Source organism: Poecile atricapillus, chromosome 1 (assembly GCF_030490865.1).
Source record: "Poecile atricapillus isolate bPoeAtr1 chromosome 1, bPoeAtr1.hap1, whole genome shotgun sequence".
NCBI classification, from domain to species: Eukaryota; Metazoa; Chordata; class Aves; order Passeriformes; family Paridae; genus Poecile; species Poecile atricapillus.
The window spans coordinates 74,225,938-74,247,827 of NC_081249.1; the positions used below are offsets into that span (position 1 = coordinate 74,225,938).

The window sequence follows — 21,890 nt, forward strand, 5'->3', positions numbered from 1 at the left end:
TGGCAGTTCAATTTGTATTGCTCCACTGCTGAGCACTTGGGAAGTGGTCACATCACCAAGCCTGACAGAATTCAAGAAGTGCTTGGTGTGATTCCTGGGGATGTCTTGTGCAGGGTCAAGGGTTGGATTTTCATGATCCTTGTGGGTCCCTTCCAACTCAGAATATTCTATATTTCTGTGATACTCTGTTCTTAAAGAGGAATAAATCTGGGATCATTCTGGTAACTATTAAATAACTGCTGAGAAATACTATATTTGAAGAGGCAGGAAATAATTGAAAAGGAGGTGTCAGGACAGATCTTAACCTACCATGCAATTAGACCAGGTGTAGTGTTTGGAAAAGGTAAACAAAGGTTTGGTACACTGACTTCTTGGGACATGTCTGAGGACTGTAAATGCTTAGATTTTGAAAGTATCTAAATTTCTGTCACTTCTATGCACTAAGAGCTACAGATAGTCATTAGGATGCAACTAATTTAGGATACACAGCCTGATTTATAATTAAAGTTGTTGGTTTACAAATGGTGTAAAAGGAAATGTTACACAGCCCAGAGGACTGGCAATACTAATGGATCTAATAATACTTTATCCTGGGGGGTCTAAGCTATACACACAGGGCTCCTGTTATTTAGCAGATGTTACAGTGCACTGGCAGCACGAAAGTAATCTGAACAAAAAGCACGTAATTCATGTGATTTCAAAATTGAGATGAGTACATCTCAATTAGAAAAGGACAAACGTTTATACCAAATGGCCTTACACATCCCACTCTTCTCAAATCAGAGCTATTTATTGTTAGAAAGCAGATGAGCTACCAGCAGATAATGAGCGGTTTGAAATTATGATGTACAATAGCATCTTGTAGAAGTCTATTTATAAAGAACGTATTCTGGCCATGATTCATTGACTAAATGTAGGTGTTTGTCATTATCTGAGGTGCTGTGAGGTATCTTATGGCCTCTGTCAGACCTTCAGAAATGTGTAGGTCTCCCTTAGGTTCCTCATCTTGGCAGACAGAGTAACTATCTGTTGGTTCTTTTGTAGATGTTGTGGATGTCTTATGAAGACTCCAGGAGCATTAGATTTCTATATTTAGTCAGATGAGTTGAGCCCTTTATATATGTGAGGAGTTATGAGAGATGATTTTGCATTTCATGGGAAGAGTTTTAGATTCCATTGCAATTTTATTCATTTCAGGAAATGCAGTTCTACTCCCTATGTTAATTCAAAGACATATATATTTATTTAAATGAAAAAAAGCAAATTAAAAGAAGTCCTTATTACCGTTTATTCTCTAGAGTTAACATGAAACAAACCTGATCTGCCTAATATTTAGGAACTACCAATCTAATGATTGCAGTTTTCATTTAATAAGCCCTGCACAGATATAAGAAGGAAGCTTCCCAGGTTGTGGTGGGAGACATAAAATCATGATAGTCTTGCTTCACATAGCTTGGCTTTGCTTGCAGATTTGGCAGCTACTGAGAGGGCTACTATATGGGGCCAAAAACCTCTTCTGCTGCCTATTCTTGATAGCTCATGTGAGCTTCCTGTGTCAACAGTTTTGAGTAGAATCTCATTTATTTATGTTGAGAATTGGCAATCAGCTCCTCACCTCAAAAGGCAGTAATTACAATGATATTTCCATCACTGGTCAGAGGACAAGGAAAGAACCCACCTCATTAAAAGTGGATAAAAGAAATATTATAGGTGAGCAAGTGTCAGGAATTCTTTACAAAAGTGGTTCTCATTTATATTCTGTGAAACCTTGAAAGGTATGCAGGCCCTGCATGTCACTGTAAGAGAAGTATTGTATAGATTTTTCAGCCGTGTCACAAGGCATAAAATAATGTTACTGTATTTATATAAAAAACACCAAAAAGGTAATAGCATAAAAATGCTATCTGGATTCCCTAGATGATACAAATTCACTGTCATAATGAAGTGAAATCAGGAATTTATACAGTAATTACATACTGGTACTCACTTACAAGCCGAATGATTTATCTAATGTACCTTCAGCATCAGTGTATACACAAGAAAACCTTTTTTATTCAGAGACTAAACGTGGCTTTTCCTACCATCTGAAATCATTCTTTGGAATTCTGAACTGCCACCTGTCTTTCTGTCCACTGGTCTGTTTAAGGAGAAATGTTACTGATGCCAAAAATTTGATAATCCAAAAACATTTAAGAGATACTTGCTATAACTGAAGGTGGCAAATTCTGCTTCTGTTCACAGTATGAGGTCTGGAATTGCATATTTAATTGTTCCAATCCCTTAAGGTTTGGTATTTACAGATTCTAAATGGTATCTCAGAAAAAAAACAACATATTTTTCAATGCCAAATGAGTCAGATGCTGGCCACTCTGCAGCCATTGTCTTCATTATTTACTTTTAGGAAAAACTGGATGCCTTATAACTGCTTCTACATGCTGTACCAATTAATGGATTACGTTGGTTTTTTATCTCATCACATCAAATTTTTTTATCACATCAGATTGTTTTATCTTCTGATTATTTCACAAGAGCCTATGATTTCCGATTTTCTTTATGGGAACAGATTCTTACCTAATTTCTCCACTTTGAAAGGTACAAAATACTTAAAAATATTGTATTAATTCCCTGACATTTTGTAGTGTTTTCAGTTGACATTAACTGCTGAAAAGAAAGTGAAGACCTTTTGCTAGCATGTTATTATAGGATGAAGTCATCTATTTCTGTTCCAGTTCAGTGAAATGCTTAATTTGTACTTTGAACCTGTGCTTAAAGACTTCAGTAATTTTGGATCGTGCTAGCAAATACAGGATCCCTTCTCTTAATGTCTTTGAGACACATTTTCAAAGAATAATAATTTTTCACAGATCCAAAAGTGCTTTTTAGTGGAGGTCTGTAGCAATATTTTCATTTTGTGGTTGCTTTGCCTCAATTTCCAATGTGCATATTTAGTTCCTCTCCAATACGGACTAGAATAAAAGTGACATTGTAAGGAACAGCAACAAAAAGAAGCTGCTATGAAAAAAACATTGAAGTTAAGATGTGATTTGTTGTCCTGACATAGATTAAGTCGTAGGAACACAGTAGATCCCTCTCCAGAAGGAAAACAAATTGAGACTAATGAATTTTCAGAGCTTCATTTACTATATTAGTAGAAGGTTTGTAAAAAAGCAGATGTTCAAAATAACAAGTTACTTCAGTTGGGGAGCAGCAGAGAGTGTTGGGATGATTTTTGGTTGGTTTTGTATTGTTACCACTTAGTGGAGTGTCCCGGTGAAACCAAGGAAGAAGTTTTCCTCCGTATTAATTGCAAGGCAGGGCTCATTAGGAAGCCGTGTTGGGGCCATACATGAGGTGATAAGGGAGTGCAGTGGCCTCTGCATTTGGAAATGCTGGGCCCTCATACAGGTCTCAAATATTATTTCTTTTTCTTGGAATCTGAATGAAAATTTTGCTTAGAGTTCCACAGTGAAAAAGGAAGAATGGAAATGCTGCCTTTTCAGAATGGAATAGCAGATTGTCAGTTTCGATGAACAGAAGTTGACTCATGTTTTCAATGCCATACTCAATTTGAATTATTCCATTGCAAAATCAAACAGAAAAACAATTGTAAAATTATTCAACAATTGAACATGAGACGAGTTTGAAAAGACTGGACTTTTTATGTAGATGCATAATCTGAAGATTATAAAAAGATTATTTTTATTTTGTCTATTCTCAGCATAAAAGAAAAACAGGAAGTACCATATATATTGAAATTGGAAGTCATAATGAATGTAATTTTTAAAGATAACAACTAGCCTAGCCCATGGAAGTCTCCAAATGTAATAAAATATGCCCTATAGAGAGTTCTGGAATTCTTTTTTTTTAGCATGAAGATTTTTTACCTGTAATAAAACTATCTCCCAGTCTGGTATCATCCTGGATTTATCTGGGATAGAGTTAATTTCTCCTCAGTAGCTGGTACACTGCTGTGTTTTTGATTGAGTATGAGAATAATGTTGATAATGCACTGATGTTTTGGTTGTTGCTAAGTAGTGTTAATCCTGAGCCAAGGACTTTTTTTGTGTCCCTCACTCTGCCAATGAGGAGGGGCACAAGAAAGCTGGGAAGGAGCCCAGCTGAGACCCAGATAAGCCAATGGGACATTCCACAGCATTAGAATGTCATGCCCAGTATATAAACTGGGGGAGTGACCTGGACCAGGACAGGGACTGTCAGTGGTGGTGAGCAATTGCGTTGGGCATCACTTGTCTTAGCGTGTGGGGTTTTTTTTTTTGTCTCTTATCATCGTTATTACTATTTACTATTATTATTATTATTACTATTATTATATTTTCCTTTTGTTTCAATTATTAAACTGTTCTTATCTCAACCTACAAGTTTTACTTTTGATTCTTGTCCCCATTCTGCCATGGTAGAGGGCTGAGCAAGTGACTGTATGGTGTTTACTTGCCAGCTCAGCTTAAACCACAACAGCTATGTGTAGGAATATGGGCAGGGAGAAAATCCACAGAAGATATGAAAAAGATTAGGATAATTTATGTAGTAGCAAGTGAAAAGGTTATACTGAAGTATATACAGAATTAGTGCTAGGTGAGCATCTGTTCATCATTTGTTTCAGTAAGAGAAGCAGGAATAATTCAGTAAACATACATATACAATATTTTGTGCAACTTTACACAAAGACATCACTGAAGCCAATAGCTTTGCAAAGAAATACAGAAAAAATTAGTTTGTGTGTGTTTGTGTAATGGGACATTATTAAATAAATATGTTTAATTTAAAGATAAATATCATGCATCATAGAAAAATTAATGTCTTGTTGGTAAGGCTAAGGAAGAAACTTCATTGATAGGAACATTATGATTTTTGGTTTTGAAGGTTGCTTGACTGATTTTAATTTTCTTAGTATATCACAATGTCTGTTATTGTAGAGAAAATCCATGACTAACACAGACCAGCAGCTTGGTTGAGTTTGGTCACATCCATTTTTCTATTAGAGTTGATTCGATTTTCTGCTGGTACTCTATGTAACTCAATTCAAAGCTCAAATGTTTTTAAAAGTAGTGGCATGTCCTCGAGCCAGGTCATTTACCTGAATTTCATGGTATAATTCATGTTGCTTGTGGTCAGTATGTTGCATCCAGAGTGAGTAGCCAGTTCTCCAGGGTGGACAACAAGACCAGTCTAAGACAATCAGCAAATACTGAGAGAGTTCCCAGTAACGATAATGAGGTGAGGCTCACATACATAGCAGCAGAGTCCCAGAGTGATCAGTTCTGCAAACCTCATTTACAGGCAGTGGTGCCAGGGCAGCTGCTTCTCTGTATCTGTATAATACACTTGAAAGGCAGTTCACCTGTGGAACTTTTGGGTGGCTTTGTGGGATGTATCTGTATGAATATCCCATGGGTTTCTGACGCTGTCCTGTTCTTTTCTGCAATCTTACAGCCTTGGGTGCTCCTGCTAGACTGCTCACTTTTACACACAGACTTCTGAAGTTGCTCACACTTCACTATACAGGACAATGAGATTTAAAAAATTAATATCTTTGTTGTGGATATCTTGTTTGTGCATACATATGAATACGACGATTTCTTAGCTATTTGATATTAATACCCAGTTATGACATTATTGGTATGGGTTAGAATTTAATTCTTTTTGGATTATAGTGACTATTTTTTGGTAAGATACTACAATACCATGTTATGCAGACGTAATAGTAATGAGTCAGGAATTGGCACACAGTCTTCTGAGTCAGGATATTGTGGCATTGTGTACCAGAGGTACTTTCTTTTGGCTTCTTTTGGCTTAGCTGCAGAGCTGACCATCTGTGGTCATAAAAGATCCTGGGAATATTTTTGTAATAACCTAGTTTAGTGACCAAATTTCTTTATGAGTAATGGCATTTGAATGAACTTTCCCAAATTATTGCTATTACTTCTTTTATAAAATATGCTTTGTCATATTTATATATATAATTTATGCATTTTAATTTTCTGTGAATCATATGTCATTGCAGACTGTAAAGCTGGGGAACACTGAAATCCCTTGTGAATACTGATTGTGTTAACTGTGGCTGTATACATAGGCAGTTCAGATACTGCCTTGAGATAATTAAAGGTTATTGTCTGCAAACAACATGACTTCTGTTCCCTGTTATATCTCAGATACAAAATTCACTAACCAGTCTGTTCTTCCCAAATGAAAAGCTTAGAAGCAATCTAAACAATGAGAGGTTCAGTGATCCGATGGGATATTACCAATATTATAAAGCATGCTGAATGCACTTTAAAATAAAGGGCCTGTTGTGTCCTCAGGAAAGAAATAACTGACCTTCATTTCTGGTCAAATTCAAGATAAATTTTAAGGTGTTTGACTAGTTGACTGACATGTAATTCTATATGATTTGAATAATATATTCAATTATTTCAATGTAGTGAAGAAACTATGCTGTTAATTTCTGTATTAATTTCTTTTGAAAACTCTGGATATTTATAATTCACATGGAGCTGATTAATACTTCTTTTTATTCTGTTACATCTTAAAACAATACAAATATCTGATTAATTTTATAACTTTACTATGATATGGGGATTATATCATAGTAGAGCTGAAATTTAAAAGAGTGTATCTTCCTTGAAATAAGACAGAGGAACATGCTTGGTAACCATCTCAGAATGATTTTTTGGTAGGTTATCCTTAAAACTGTAAAAACAAACTGAAACAGGATTTGATAAAAATTTCCAGTACTAGTATTTTTTCATCCTCTCAGCAATGCTAGTCTTATTACCTCTGTCAGTCAATACCTTTTGAATTTTTGTGATAGAAACTTGAAGTGATATTGTGAGATATTGCAGAGCTGTCCCATCTACTAGCTGTGTAGACTGCTCTTAAGAGGCAGGATTTTTTTAAAGGTGGGTGACTGTAGGTAGAAGCTTATAATGAAAAGGCTTTGCTCTCCTTTGCAAGCAACAAAAAATAAGTAATTGTTTCTTTGTATCTTGTGGCAGTGTCCAATGACTATAATGAGAAAAGTATTTTGGCTAAAAGACCCCTTCAAAACTCACAATCCCCATTTGCCAGCTGTTAAAAGTGTAATCTGATTGCAGGGCTTTACATTGTGGATGGGAAGCCAAACAACTGACCTAGAGTCCCATCTTATTCTTTAAGCAGCTGGGCAGAGCTGGGTGCTTTATAAAGGGAATGAAAAGAGGGGCTGTTAGAGTGGAAGCCTCATTTGTAGCTGGGTCAGCAGAGGAAGGGATGCAGCCATGCCCAGGTGCATTCACACAGTGGCCTGGATGTGACATGCAGAGGTCTGGGAAATTGTAACGGAGACTGGCTGCAGTGGGGAAAAGGAAACAGGCCCGCTAATAACTGGCTGGGACAGGTAAGAGAATATTGGGACAGCAAGCTGAAAGAATGAGGACTTAAAAAAATGGCTTCTAGGGTTGTTCCCACAGAAACCTCTGGATAGGTATCTAGTGAAAAAGCTGCTCTCACTAATTTGGAAAAACACTGGGCAAATAGAGGAAAAAGGGAAAATGTGACACAGTAACAATACTATGTTGTTGATATCAGTGTCTCATTGTCCTATAGGTCTGAAGTTTGAGGAAATGCAAGAAAAGTTTGGGGAGGAATTCTTCAATATCTGCTTTGACGAGAATGAAAGAGTTCTTCGAGCTGTAGGTGGAACCCTTCAAGACTTCTTCAATGGCTTTGATGCTTTGCTGGAGCATATTAGAACTTCATTTGGAAGACAGGCCACCCTGGAATCTCCTTCTTTCCTATGCAAAGAACTCCCTGAAGGCAATCTCATGCTTCATTATTTTCACCCACACCAGATTGTGGGATTTGCAATGACAGGAATGATAAAAGCAGCAGCAAAGAAGATTTACCGCTTGGAAGTAGAAGTAGAACAGGTCACAAATGATAAGTTGTGTTCAGAGGGGACAAACCCGGGTAACTGCAGTTGTTTGACTTTCCTTATCAAAGAACATGAAAATGCAAATACCACAAAAGCACTTCCACCAGGAACTTCCCAGTCCCCCTTAGACCTGAGGATTAGTATCAGCACCTTCTGCAGAGCTTTCCCCTTTCACCTGATGTTTGATCCAAACATGCTGGTTCTTCAGCTTGGAGAAGGTCTTAGGAAGCAGCTCAGATGTGACACTCATAAAACCCTGAAATTCCAAGACTGCTTTGACATAGTCTCTCCTAAAATCAGTGCCACATTCGAACGAGTTCTCCTGAGGTTATCTACACCCTTTGTCATTCGGACCAAACTCGAAGATTCTGATTCTGAAAGTAAAGATAAGGTAAGAATATTAATTTGGAAGTGGGTGTGCTTATATGTGTGTCATGGGAGAGGATTTTTTGCTCAGAGAAAAGCAGCTCAAGTCCTGTGTACTCTGGAAAGCCCACTCATGCCTTGCAAACGGGCTAAGTGATATTCCCCAGCCAAGTGAATATTTTCCTAGATTATTTATAAGCTTTGCTTGTGAAGTTGTAGCAAATTGTGACATTTCCTTTCAGAAAATTCTGCACGGTGGGGTTGAATAGTATAGCTTGAATAGAAGGGTGAGAAATTTTACAAAATATCTGTACCTAATCCTTAATTTCACTCCAGCTATAATATGATAAGAATAGTTTTTAAGCCATTTTCTAGGGACTAGCTTGAAGTATTTATTCTGAAAGATTCTCACTGCAGGTTTCTCATTGCCACCTTACTACATCTTATTTCCCTGTTTTGGAATGCTGCTTTCCTATGGGTTTCTTCTTACCTCTCACCCTGCACTCAAGAAAACCACAGCTTTAAGTGGTACCACTTAGGCCAGTTTTATTGTGTTCCAGTCATTCGAATAGGCACTTGTCCTCCTACACTGTCTCTTTCCCCAGTGTTTTAGGAGAGAGCTACCTTAACCAGTGAGCCCTAGGTTGAGTTCAGTGCATTCAGCTGAGTAAGCTGAGAACATGTCTTTAGTGTGGAGTTCTCCATTGGTTGGATGGAATTTGTCTCAATGCCTATCCTTGAATTACAGGAAAGTTTTTTGGTGTGAGGTGGGGTTCCAGGATTTATGCACCGAAGTACTTGTACTTAATGCTAACATTAAAACTTGCTTAAAGGCTTGAAAGTCTTGTTGCCTTGGAAATAATGATGCCCTAAGTGGAACTGGATGATCTTTTAGGTCCCTTCCAGCCCAATCAATTCTATGGTTTTATGATTCTATGATGAAAATATAGTTACTTCTTACAGCAGCAATATTTCCAGCTCCTTTTTGGCACTGTACTTTAGCATCAAATTGTGTATGTCTGGTGCATTTTCTTCTGGAAATGAGAAACAAACTGTTGCTTTTCATTTTGTATTAGTTGATGTAATTCAACCTTCTTAAAACCAAAAGGGAGTTTATTTTTAAAAATCTGTCCTCAATGCCATCCTAGTGTTTTATTGCAAGAAGGAAACAAGGTGTGAAAGGTGTGGAGGTGTTTGGTCTGAGCTACCTTATGACACACTTGTTTCTCCTTTGAAAGAGTCTGGTTTCATGATGCTTAATGCAGAACACACCTATCCCTCTCAGAAACCTTCCCTTCTCCCAGGGCAGAGTCAGAGCCCTTTGAGTGTCTTCTGCTCTTCGTGAATCTGCTGTAAATCACTCTGAAGAGGAAGGAGATTTAGGTGGGGGAAGGAGGCTTTCAAAGCCTTTTTCCCTATTTAAGTTAAACACACGAATTTTTCATATGCTTGTGGCTTACTCTGAGGAAAGTGGCATGAGTAGGGCTTGCTGGAGGCAGGATTTTAGATTAGGCAGTGCTAGCACCAGAGAAGCAGGTGGAAGGGGACGACAGGAAAGGAAATCCTTTGCCTGCCGGCATTTAGGAGAAAAATTTTATCTTGAAGAGTAAGATGAGGCAAAAGGGTGATGGTGAGGTGCAGGGGAGCTGTTGTGCTGCAGGCATGGGAATTGAGCGTATCAGTTTATCTGAAGAGGTGTTTTCTTCTGTCTCACCCATTTGATAAGCATTTAATTTTTTTGCACGTGAGCAGTTAAAAATAATCTCAGCATATGATGTGTTTTGCTAGATATTCCCTTTTTTTTTTTTAATTACACAGATTCATAGGCTGTGGTTGACTTGCTTACATAGATTTTGAGAGGAGGGACATAGCAATACAGTTTATGTCATGCTCAAGTCCTTTATGGATAAAAAAAGTAGACTGAGCCTTGGGAACTGCATGCTGCATTATTTTCCCATAGCTCATGTCACTCATTTAGCTCATGTTGGAATTCTTTTCAATTTGCCAACTTGTTTGGAAGTTGAATGTTAGGCAGGTAGATCAGTGGCTGTAAGCATGACTCTGCTTAAAAGTTGACAATAACTGATAGACATTTCCCTATTTCTCTGCCACATACCTCTATTCAGTTCATAATCACATCCCACTTACAGATATTTATCTTTTCTAAAAAAAATAAATCTGACTCTGCAATAACTGACACTTTTCAGGCTTGGTTATCTTAAATGGCAGCTGTAGGAACGTGACCTAGACAACTCTGCTGCAGTGTTGAAGCTGTTCAGATGTCTTATTGCATTAAAAAAAATAAGGAGGATGTTCCAGCCTCTCTTCAGAAAATGTTTATTTTCATTTAAATGCATAAAACATATTTTTTTTAGACTGGCAGTGAGAAAGACAGAATAAGAAAATAGTTTTCATTTAATCCTGACACCAGCTCTGTGTTCAGATGAAAGTAAGTCATAAATAATGATCGTTCCCTAACTAAATGCCTAGAAGCAAAATTAAAAAAAAAAACCACCTGTCCTGTATTTCAGAGTATTTAATGCTTATCTGGTTTATTTAAAGGCTCATTTATGTGTTTCAATTCACTGGTATTTGAATCATTGGAATAAATAGCACTGTCCTAAATTTCTGATATAAGGCTTGTGAGGTCTGGGTGATAGGTAGCACTTCCTGCAGAGCTGTATGTGCATCTTTGCAGAAGCACACCCTCATGCATTAATATCTCAGCAAAGTTTTGTTAGATTGGTGTGTCACCAGCTGTTCCTTGGAGCCCAGAGCGTTTACAGTATCCCATTTGTTCTAGGGACCACAAAAAAACCCCCAAAAAACCAAAAACAAACCAAAAAAAAGAAATCTCCACCTGAAGAACGTGGACACCTAGCTTTAAATGTGATTTCCAACATCATGTTTCTTGTTTTCCTGTGCAGATAAATGCTTGTTATTGGGTTTTTTCTTATGGCATGGTACTACCCACATGTTAAAGGGCCCTGTTGCTCTACTTCTTATACAAACATTCTGTTGTTTTTCACATTTCACTCTAATTTTTTTTTGTGTGTGTGTGTGTTTAACCAGAGACCTTCACTAGCATCCAGCCAGATTTTCCAAATTTTGGATATTGTCCCAAAATAACAAGGTCACAATGCTTGCTGTTTAACCTCTCTAAGGAAGCTCATTCTGTAACTCTCTATGGGAGCAATTATTTATTGCAGCAATAAAAAATCAATTTATTGTTACAATTAACCATTTGGGATTGATACCTTATGGCTTCACACATGGTTAATACAACTGTACTTCACAGAAGTTCCGTGAACATTAGTGGAGTCACATATGGGATAAGAAATTAAATTCAGAGGGCTGAGTCTGAACTGGTGTAATGGAGTATTCTGAAATCCATGTCAAGCCCATCCACTGAGGTGAAGGTGCTGGCATGTTGGGGAACTGATAGCCCAGCAGTGCTTGCAGGGCAGGATGGTGTCCCCCCACCATTTCCTGACCAGACAGAGGCTGGAAGCTCCTGACAGGTACATCCTGAGTGCAGTCATTTTCAGACTGTACTAATGAGCAAGGCCATCTGTGCCATGATATAAATACTCGTCTCCTTGATGGTACAGTGAGGTGGCTGGAGTTGCTTCAATTTTTAGGTGAATGGGAACGCAAGGAATGACTCTCCTGCCTTCACTCTTCCAGCACGTTCTCCTCACGTGCCCTCCATGAGCCATCAGTACGGGGCAGATTGAGAGGAGATGGGGCTGCCCTCCCAGGGACTCACTGTCCCTGAGACCTCCATCCAGAGCCAGCCCTCTCGGTGCACACATTGACAGGATGGGCCCTGCCAGCACCTTTGGTGCCACCGGTTCGTGGACCCACATTTCCAAAATTGGGTTTCAGACTCCCTGCCATATGCTGTGCAGCTGTATTTTCCTTGTATTGGTGCTCTTTAGCTCAGAGTAACAGCCCTTTTGTACATTTGAAATAAATCAGTTTTTGTAAGGATACTCACTGGCTTTTGACTTAGGCCTCTGAGCACTTTAGAAATTGTCTAAGAATTAAGCTGGCAGTTAAAACTACATTACTGGAGGTGTCCAGACTTTTTTTTTTTTTTTTAATGAAATGTATTTGCTTTGAATATTTTATTAAAATCATAACTTCCCAGTTAACAGTTCAGCAAAATGTGTTCAGGCAAGAAAATAACTTTAATTTATATGTGTGAGTTAATTTTCTTTTCAGTAATTTTAGACATAAAATACTTTTATTAATGAAAAAAATTACCTTACAAATTATAATACAGCATTTAAAATACAAAACACTGTGTTTGACAAAAATGATCTGCTGAATTTTTAGTATTGGAAGAAATTCCAAATGCCACATATAATTCAGATTTATGAATGGCTTAACGCTGTGTCAGGGAAGGTTCAGGCTGGATATTAGGAAAAGGTTCTTCATCCACAGAGTGGTTGGGCACTGGAACAAGTTCCCCGGGAAAGTGATCACAGCACTTGTCTGACAGAGTTCAAGAAGCATTTGGACAATGCTTTCAGGCACATGGTGTGATTCTTGGGACCATCCTGGGCAGGGCAAGGAGTTGGGCTTTGTTGGTTCTTTTGGGTGCCTTCCAACTCTGTGTTCAGTGATTCAGTGATGAAAAGTCCATCCAGACCAGCATACTAACTCTCACAGAGTCACAGACAGTCCTTTATGAAACAGGTAAAATAAAGTTTAATGCCTGTAGTGTTCTCTGTGAAACACTCTCCTTGCTTTTAGCTCTCACGGGATGGAAGCACGTCCTCTTGCAGTGGTATCCAGGATGTGGCACAGTATAGCCCCCTCAGGACTGAGCCTCCATAATTTTCTCTAGCACCTTTTGAACCAGGGGAAGTTCATACTGTCAGCTTCTGTGGCATCCTGTGGACAGAAGGTCTACTGTTTATTAGAAACTGAATGTCTCTGAATGAACTGAATGTGAATGTGAGACCCCTCTGGAAACTTTCAGCTGGGTGTGGATGTGGATTATGGAGTAAAACAGCTGGCAAAGAAGCCTGCTTGCCCCTTGCTTCAGCAAAGCGCTTTCTCAGTGTGTTTTCCCAACTGTGTTTGTTGATCATTGGAAACTGTAAAAAAGTAATGCTTTTTAAGTGCTGGAAGTATGCTGTCCCCCTTTTTATAGTGAGTCAATTTTTTGTCTCCTTCTTCCATAGTTTTAGTCTGGACCAGCTGAATGAAACAAGAAGTCCTGACAGTAGCAGATTAATTTAAAACACACTGGACACAATCTTGTGTTTTGCTTTTGCTCTGTAACTGTTTTTCTTCCTCTCCTAATAAAATTAAAATGAAATGGCCTGAAAGTCATTCTGGCATAAGGGACATCTGTCACTTATGATCTAGGAATTCTAATTTTTTCCTGGAGCTGATTTATTCACAGCCAGTCAGCTTTTGACACTAAGCTCCGATTGCTTTGCAGGCGCATGGAGCTCATGGAATCAAATTTGTGTCTTCTGTTTCTTCTAATGCTAATATCCCACCCATTTGCTTGTTGAAATGTGTATGGACTTTGATGGTTTTCCAGATGAATTGGATTGGCTGGCTTAACTGCTTCTAGAGATTGTGGTGGGTTATGAGAAACAATAGATGACATGACATTCTTATCTCATGAACAGTTGTGCATTGGAGAGCTTTAATGGCATTGTGAAACTGGCTCAGAATTGTTAGTATTTCTACTTGAGGACAGGCCAATGAAAATGCCATTTTGAAAGTGTTTTCAGTGATAGGACCGAAAAGGTGTAGCAATCTAAAGTTAAAATACTCCTTTCTCATTTACATTAGCTGAAAAACAAAGAAGCTGTTTGGAAATTGTTTTATCAAGTGAAGTGGCTATTAAAATAATATGACTCCATGGTAAACTCTTCCATTTTGTATAATGTTTTGATAAGGAAGCTGTTTGGACATGAAAATGTCCATGCTTCTCTATTTGCTGCAAAACTTTTGAATGGATTTCTAAACTACACTATATCATAACTGGAACAAAATGCATTTCATTAATTTTTATATTACAAGATGGGAATACTTGGACACAACTCAGTTTGATTTTCATGAATGCATTTTTTCTTACCTTTGTTCCACTGACTAAAATTAAGTGTTGGTTATTCACAATAAATTTTCATGCTTTTCCTAATTTGCTTATCTGAGTTCTTAAATGCTTTTTATGGCATCTAACCTGAATGGGTGTGATGTTAGTAAAAAAGCCCTTTTCCTTGGGATGGTTGAATTAAAGCAGACACATTCAGTCACTCTGCCTTACTCTTTCCTGTCCTGGCACTTCCAGTTTGACAATGCATGAAGTCAGTGTATGATTTTATTGATGTGTCTCTTTGCAGAGCCTGAATGGACTTAGAAGGAAAGGGAACAGCTGGAGTATCTCCCTGTGGATTGAGTGGGCTTTGTGCAGGAGCTCTCTCAAGTGCATGGGTGGGAAGGCAGAGCCTGTGAGAACATCTGGGTGTGCCTCTGAACATAAACATTTGGTTTATTGCTCTGAGGGGCAGCGAGTGCAAGTGCTGGCACTACTTGTGTTGTCAGCTTTCAGCTGTAAGGCCATTTCTACCAAGCAATTGCCAAACCCTGCTAACCCTGCTCCTGGAACATGCCCCGTGCCTGAAGGCAAGCCCGAGTTACCCCAGGTCACTGGCAGAACTGTCCTGCATGGCCAAAGAGCCCACACGAAAGAGGAAGCTTAATACTTTCTCCCTCCACCTTCAATTTTGTCTTCAAACCTCAATTTGGGACCATGGCATTGCCTTCCTGTTTGGTTTTAAATGTAGCTTAGTAGTTTTGGACACGTTTTTGACTGCTTAGCTTGTTTCCTCCAATCATGTCTTATAAATATCTAGTCTTTTGAATTTAAATTGTAGTTGACAGCATGGTTTGACTCTAAATACTAATTTATTCATGCTCACTGGGCATGCATCTTGTCGTGAATTTTTCATGCTTTATTTCCACAGAAGCAAAGCTCTGAAGTTTTGACACTCTCTATGAATCAAAAACTTTGCTGATATTTTGCTGGGTCATGGACCCAGATGGAATAAACAGTTAACAGAAAATTACTTGGCCTGCAACTTATACCTGCATTTGAGCTGTTTATATTCTCGGAATATAAACAGGGAATGTAGCTGAATCAGACACTGTAGATTTAGTAGGTCATAAAACTCTAATCAAGGAGAATACTGCTATGAAATAACACCTGATTTTGCATTAGGAATAATTATCAGTAGTATAAAAGAGTGAGATAATAGTGATTTGCAAAAGTCAGGACTCCAAAGCAGGTGCTGATTTGCTAATACCTAGCCAGGTGCAGTGTTTCTGCTATCTCTGGGTGGTATTGGAGAGAAGTTTGACTAGGTAACGTTTTGCTGACTTTTACTCTTGCCAAGGATGTGTGATACTCACCCTGCTCTACTCCAGGGTCTTCCAAGAGACTGACAGTGTCAGTAACAGCAAATCACCTATAGTCAGGCAGGTGGCCCATGCCAGTAGTGCTGATCATTGTTTCAGCATGTGCTGTGCAATGGTGAAATGCTTGAGGAGGCCAGAGTAGTCCCTCAGAAAGAATGAGCCTTTCCTTTGCAATTCTTCACAATGTTGATGACAGAGTCACAGTTCAGGTGTACAGCCCAGCCAGGCAGACCCAGTGGCTGGGTAACTAGATTTGCTACTCTGGAAATATTCCTTTGCCACTTGAGAGTTTTCAGGGCATGCTAAGGAAGAAGTTACCTCAGTAAGCAATATATTAGATGTAGAAGTTACATAAACCATAAAGCTACTGCTTAGAGTAAACAGGGATGAGCCTGTGTTCTTCTGCCTGTGCTAAGCAAGCACAAATAAAAAAAAATTAAATATTTGTAATGTATTGTTGTTAGGATTCCCCAAATTTTGTAGTTGGTTTCATTCTTCATTTTTTTGAATATGCCTTTTATAAGCATATATATTTACATTCTGTCCAGACAGAATATCTAAGATACATTTCTTTTAAAAGAGCATACATAGTACCCCCCTCATATTGTCGTGATTAAAGAGAGTGAAATTACTTAACCCATAAAATAATATTTATATTATTTGTTCCTGCCACTAACCTTTGGCTTTTATAAGTGAGGACTTAGACTGACTATCTGAGAAAAGAATTAAATGTTCTTTTTCCACAGATACAGGACAGGCATGCAAGATATTCCTAACACATAATTTTCCTCTTAAAAAAGAAAAAAAATTTCCTCTTTGCAGATTGCAAGCAAATAATAAACATTTGGTACTTCAACCTCAGAAAGATGTGAACATTTTAAAATTTGATCCTAGATGAAGAACATATTGAAATATTATTTTCAATGTTTTGATCGATGTAGTTTCTGTCTGCCTTGTGAATTTTATATATTTTAGGGTTTACTCTTTTTCTTTCTTTCTAAGAACAGAAGTTGATCTCCTTGGTCACACTGGACAGCAGCTTTTTTTCTGTAATGATTCTCATTCTGCTGTGGGCTCACTGGAAGAGCAACGTTTATGCAATCATAACAGGAATAAAAACATATTTCATTTTTATTTTCAAATTACCTTTCTTTTTTTTGACACTTTAGAGATTTAATCCTTTTGTCCTTTCTTAGAAGGGGCTGTTACGAAGTTACTGTGTGATCCTCATAAAAACAATTTTAGCTATTATTTTCTGTGTCTCCCTGACAGCATCTTCGTAGGAATATTCCAGTGTAGTGTCTTTAGTGGATTGTTGTCAACACTGGTGTTGGTAGGATCTGATCATGTCATGTCTCAGTACTTCAGTCTTGTACTTCCCTCCTCAAATGTTGAACTGGTAGCTTTAAAAATGTCTGTTCTAATGAAATACAGGTGAAAAGGATCCTGGTTGAGACAGTACAGATAATATATTGGAGTGTTTTAAAAAAAGGTGGCTTACATTGACAGGTTGCAAAGTTGCTGCTTCTGCAAATTCATAAAATAAAAGCTTAGAGCATAAAAATATTTGGCCTGTGATGTGTTAGGAAAAGTTTAAAGAATGACACCAAGTTTACAAACAGTCTTAATAAATTAATTTGTTAAGCAGGTATTTTAATGAGCAAAGATATTCAAACCGAGATAACTTTAAAGTCCTCAATCATGGCTGTTGTGGGGCAGATACACCTATCCTCAGACAGCAGTGAGGTCATGCCCAATGGCTAGAGGAGCAAAGTAAAACGAGGCAGACTTCTTTTCTGTTCTGTGTGTGATGGGGGTAGGCCCTCACCTCACAGCACCTCGGCACATGGTGCGGTTTTGGCTCTGTTTGAGCAGGGAAGTTCAGTGATTGTGAGACATGAGCTGCAGGATGAGCATGAGGTGTGGATCAGGGGATGCAGTTATGTTCCCTCCTTCCACTCATGCTAAGGGTCTTTGCAGCTTAAATTCTCCTTTTGATCCTACCCCCCTAGAAGGAATGTTGTATTATTTCAATTGTCAAGTAGCTTCTCCTTATCAGGACGACCTTGCTTAGAAACGGATGATATTAAAACTGATCTCGTACAATACAGCACAGACTGATTTCTTGTATTGGTGTAACACTTTCCAGTGAATGCTAAATTAACTATATTTTAAATATTTAACTTAAAAGAATTGTTACAATTTTTTTGATAAAGCTGTTGATATTTTCTGCTTGGTTACTTTAAAGGCACCCAGCAGAGGGAATGTTTGAATGGATTAACAGAGCCTGGGGATTGTTTTGGCTTTGATTGCTGTGGCTTAGAGTCCTTTGCTGTGCAGACTTTTGGATGACTCCCCTCTGGAAGTACATTCTGCTTCCATGGACATTGTGCCTGGTAGAAGTCAGGCAAAAGTAATGAAGAGCTCCTGTATTCTCAGAGTTCTCTTTCTGCCAGTAAAGGAGAACTACCAAGAAAAGAACAGATGAGGCTATGTTAATTCCAGCTCCACTGAAACCCAAGGAGAAAAATACTGGGGATTGGGAGGTATTGAAGGAGATAGTTCATATTGAAAGAACTTAGATTTTTCAGCTTCACTGAATTGTATTTAGTTTTTCATTTTAAATGAAAAATTACTATAAAAATACTGTCTACAGCAGTAATGTGAGTGTTGTGCAGACATGCACTGTTGCTTAATTTTCATGTGAAAGAAGTGTGGAACATACCATTAAAACAACATCAAATTTTCTCACTCATCTCAGAGGACTGCTGATTCAGTCTATTTCCTCTTTGCTCAGGAAGGCTTCAAATTCAGTTATTAGATAACTTCTGTTCTGTGTCTTGAACATTCAGTTTCTGGCATTTGTTCCTGGGAATAGGAGCATAAAATAACAGAATATTTTCTGTCAGCCAAAAATGCAGAAACATCTGAGAGGTTTCCTAGCTATGTTCAGCAGCATCAGAGGGTCCTGAAAGACTTTTGGAACCATTTTGGGTGATGGGGAACTCCACAGAGAATTCCAAGGACATGGGAATAACACTAACAAATACATAAACAGTATTTAAAAATAACTGACTTACTGCTCCAATTCTGTTTTTTTCCCATGGTGTCATATAATTATATTTGGGCTCACTGAATGTGTTAGACACACCAGGGTGCCAGTACTGGACTAGCGGGACTTGTAAAACCATCATAGCAACCCACTGTTTGCACTGTCCAGAAATGACACATTTTTTTAGTAGACTGTTACCAATTCATTCTTTGAGTATTGGTGTACTCAGGTGTGCAGGTGTGTAAAAACAAGGAATATAAAAATGACAGTATAAAACCAAAGAGAAGTACCAGTGGCTTTGTTCAGGACCTCCTGACCCCTAACTGATAAATGAAATCGAATTACAATTCTGAATTAAGTGTATTGTGCTGCTACTGTGGGACCAAAACGTGGTACCTTTGCTCAGGGTGAGTAAGATGTTAGGTCTTGGTTTGTCTTGCTAGTTATCATCAACCCAGTTTCAACAGTATTACTTCAGAAGGAAGTATTTATTTTGAGTAAGGAGAAGAAAATAAAGTCTCATTTGACATTGAGAGTGCTGGGGATGTTCAGCCTGGAGCAGGGAAGGCTCCAGGGAGACCTTGTATCAGCCTTCCAGTACCTAGAGGGGGTTACAAAATAGCTGGAGAGGGACTTTTTATAAGGGCATGTAGACTGGGGAGAAGGGGGAATGGCTCTAAAACGAAAGAGAATAGGTTAGAATAGACGTTTATTCCTGTGGGGGTGGTGGGGCACAGGGAAACTGTGGATGCTCCATCCCTAGAAGTCTTCAAGACTGGGTTTAGTGTGGCTCTGAGCAACCTGGTCTGGTGAAGGTCTCCCTGCCCATAGAAGGCTAGGTAGAATTAGATAATCTTTAGGGCCCCTTCCACCCCAAAACTTTCAATGATGATGATGATGATGATGATGATGATGATGATGAAGATGATGAAGTGCAGAAAATACATTTGATAACTACTCCTACAAATGCCTTGAGTATGAAACTTTTGGTAACAGAAGTGGTCCATATGGCATGTTCTGGGAATTAGAGTTTTATTTCTAAATATGAGTTGTTAAACTCATCAATACTGTATTGCTGAATTTTTTTAGTTTAAGATACATGCAATGTATCATAAATAATCCTTTTATTTTCTTTTTTAGGAAAAAAAAGCCTTTTTATTTAAAAAAAAAGAATTTACCATTCACTTAAAATGTTGTATAAGCTTCATATTTTTGAATGTGTTAATTTGATTGACATTTAAGAGTTCATTCTATAGCCACTGTAAAAGTTGAGATTGTAGCATTAATTATGGGAAATGTCCAAAAATCTCCAATTAATAATTAGAAGTGACTAACATTTTGTTTTGCACCTATGCATGCCAAAGTACAGCTCTACAAAATTATGAGGTGAAAGAACTAATTGATCACCCACCCAAATGTTTATTTCTGGATTTGTTTAAAGCTACAAATGGCTTTTCTAGGCTAAACTCAAGGCTTCTTTCACTAAGAGATTTTACAGTGAAGTTGTCAAATGCTGCTCTGGGTGATTACTAGGTAAGGATATAAGTTATGTGTGAAGTCAAGTAGAATTTGACCAAGGAATATCTAAGAAAATAGGGCAGATCCAGGATACTGTTTTAAGATCGTTTAATTGAAATATTTTTTATAATTAATCTTAATATACTTTAAAGCAAGTGTTATTTTGCAAATTCATAATATGCAAGGAACTAACATGCAATCCATTAAGGGAAGCAACACCTGAGTGAGGTATTTGAGATGATGAAATAAAAAGCTTCATGTGTTTTTTGTGGCTTTTTTGTGGCACAGATAAAAATGTTCTTTAAGAAATACCCTATCAGCAAAGCTCTTGGCCTTGAATCTTCTCTCAAAGAAGGCGCATCTGTGGGAATAGTCTTGCTGGGTAAAACTTTGAAGGACGTGTTAACCCATTGCTCCAGCGCACAGAGCTCGCCATTGGCAGGGCTGGCCAGGAGCATGGTGAGCACACAAAGAACTCTAAAAGACTGTGTAGCATTTTTCTGGAATTTGTGAGCTCTATTCACCTCTACACTTTTGCCATGTGGCCAGTGAATGAGGAGCCAAGTCATGGCTGGTAGTGTGATGTGATTCCTGAGCCATGCTGCTGCCAGGGGTTGTTGGCTGAGCAGTGCTGCAGCTTCCCCCAACAGTGGGTCAACAGCCTAATCAGTATCACCAGGAAAGCAACTTCATGGGGGCCCTTGGGCATGGAAGTTGTCCAGATTTCTCCCAGAGTGTGAGGGGCTGGTTAAGAGCTATGGATCTTACAGAAGTATGTCTGTCCCCAGACTGATTCCATTGAGGAAGCGTTGTTGTAGATCTGGGTGAGCTCTAGTTTCTCAGCTGGAAGTTCCATTTCAGTCCTCAGCCTTCTTCCGTATCTCAACTGAGTGAGGACCACTGCTGCATGCCTGAGTCCTGCAGAAGCACTGTCATTTTTTGAAATTGTTACGGACATCCTTTTGTTCCATTCAGCCCATCCCAGTCTTGCTGCAGGTGAGCATCACTGAGTCAGATCAGTCAAATTCTGTATTAGCAGAATCTCTATAACTTTCTCTCAAAAGAAAGAGCTGTGATGAAGAATAAATGTGTTTTAAAGTTTTGTTGCAAATTAACTGTATCAATGAGTAGTTAAATGAGCTGACTGTATGCAAAGCAAAGAGCACTTCTGTCTTCTTCTCTGATCCTTTCAGTCATTTTCATACTCTCCACTTTGCATGACCAGCTCTCTAAACCAGAACCCTGGCTCTCCACTTGCTGTGAAGACCGGATGTTTTTGAAGATGTATTCAGGGACATGTACCTCTCCGCTGGACTAGCTTCTAATCCCTTTGTAATTCCCTTCAGTTTATTTGTGTTTTGTGAGCAGTTTGGAGCAGAGGGGATCCTCATCCCCTCTCTTTCGGCAAAGCTTACAAATGTGCAATATGCTTCTCCTTGAACAGACTACTTCTGGGGTTCTTCAGAGTTTCCAGGTCCTTGCCTGGTGAGAAGCTTCAATGCTTTAGCTGTGATAGCCCTGGAATTTGAAAATATGCCAGTCAGTTATCCAAATCAATGGAAACACCACTGCAAATTT

At 38.4% G+C, this 21,890-nt stretch overlaps 1 protein-coding gene across 1 annotated transcript in view; it reads left to right on the plus strand.

Moving 5' to 3' along the window:
- The window catches only part of GUCY1A2 (guanylate cyclase 1 soluble subunit alpha 2), a 133,697-nt gene that overhangs the window by 19,663 nt on the left and 92,144 nt on the right, over positions 1-21,890 (plus strand). Inside the window, exon 4 of the mRNA XM_058848504.1 lies at positions 7,603-8,321. Within this exon, the coding sequence (XP_058704487.1) occupies positions 7,603-8,321 (719 nt within the window). The remainder of the gene's footprint in view (positions 1-7,602; positions 8,322-21,890) is intronic.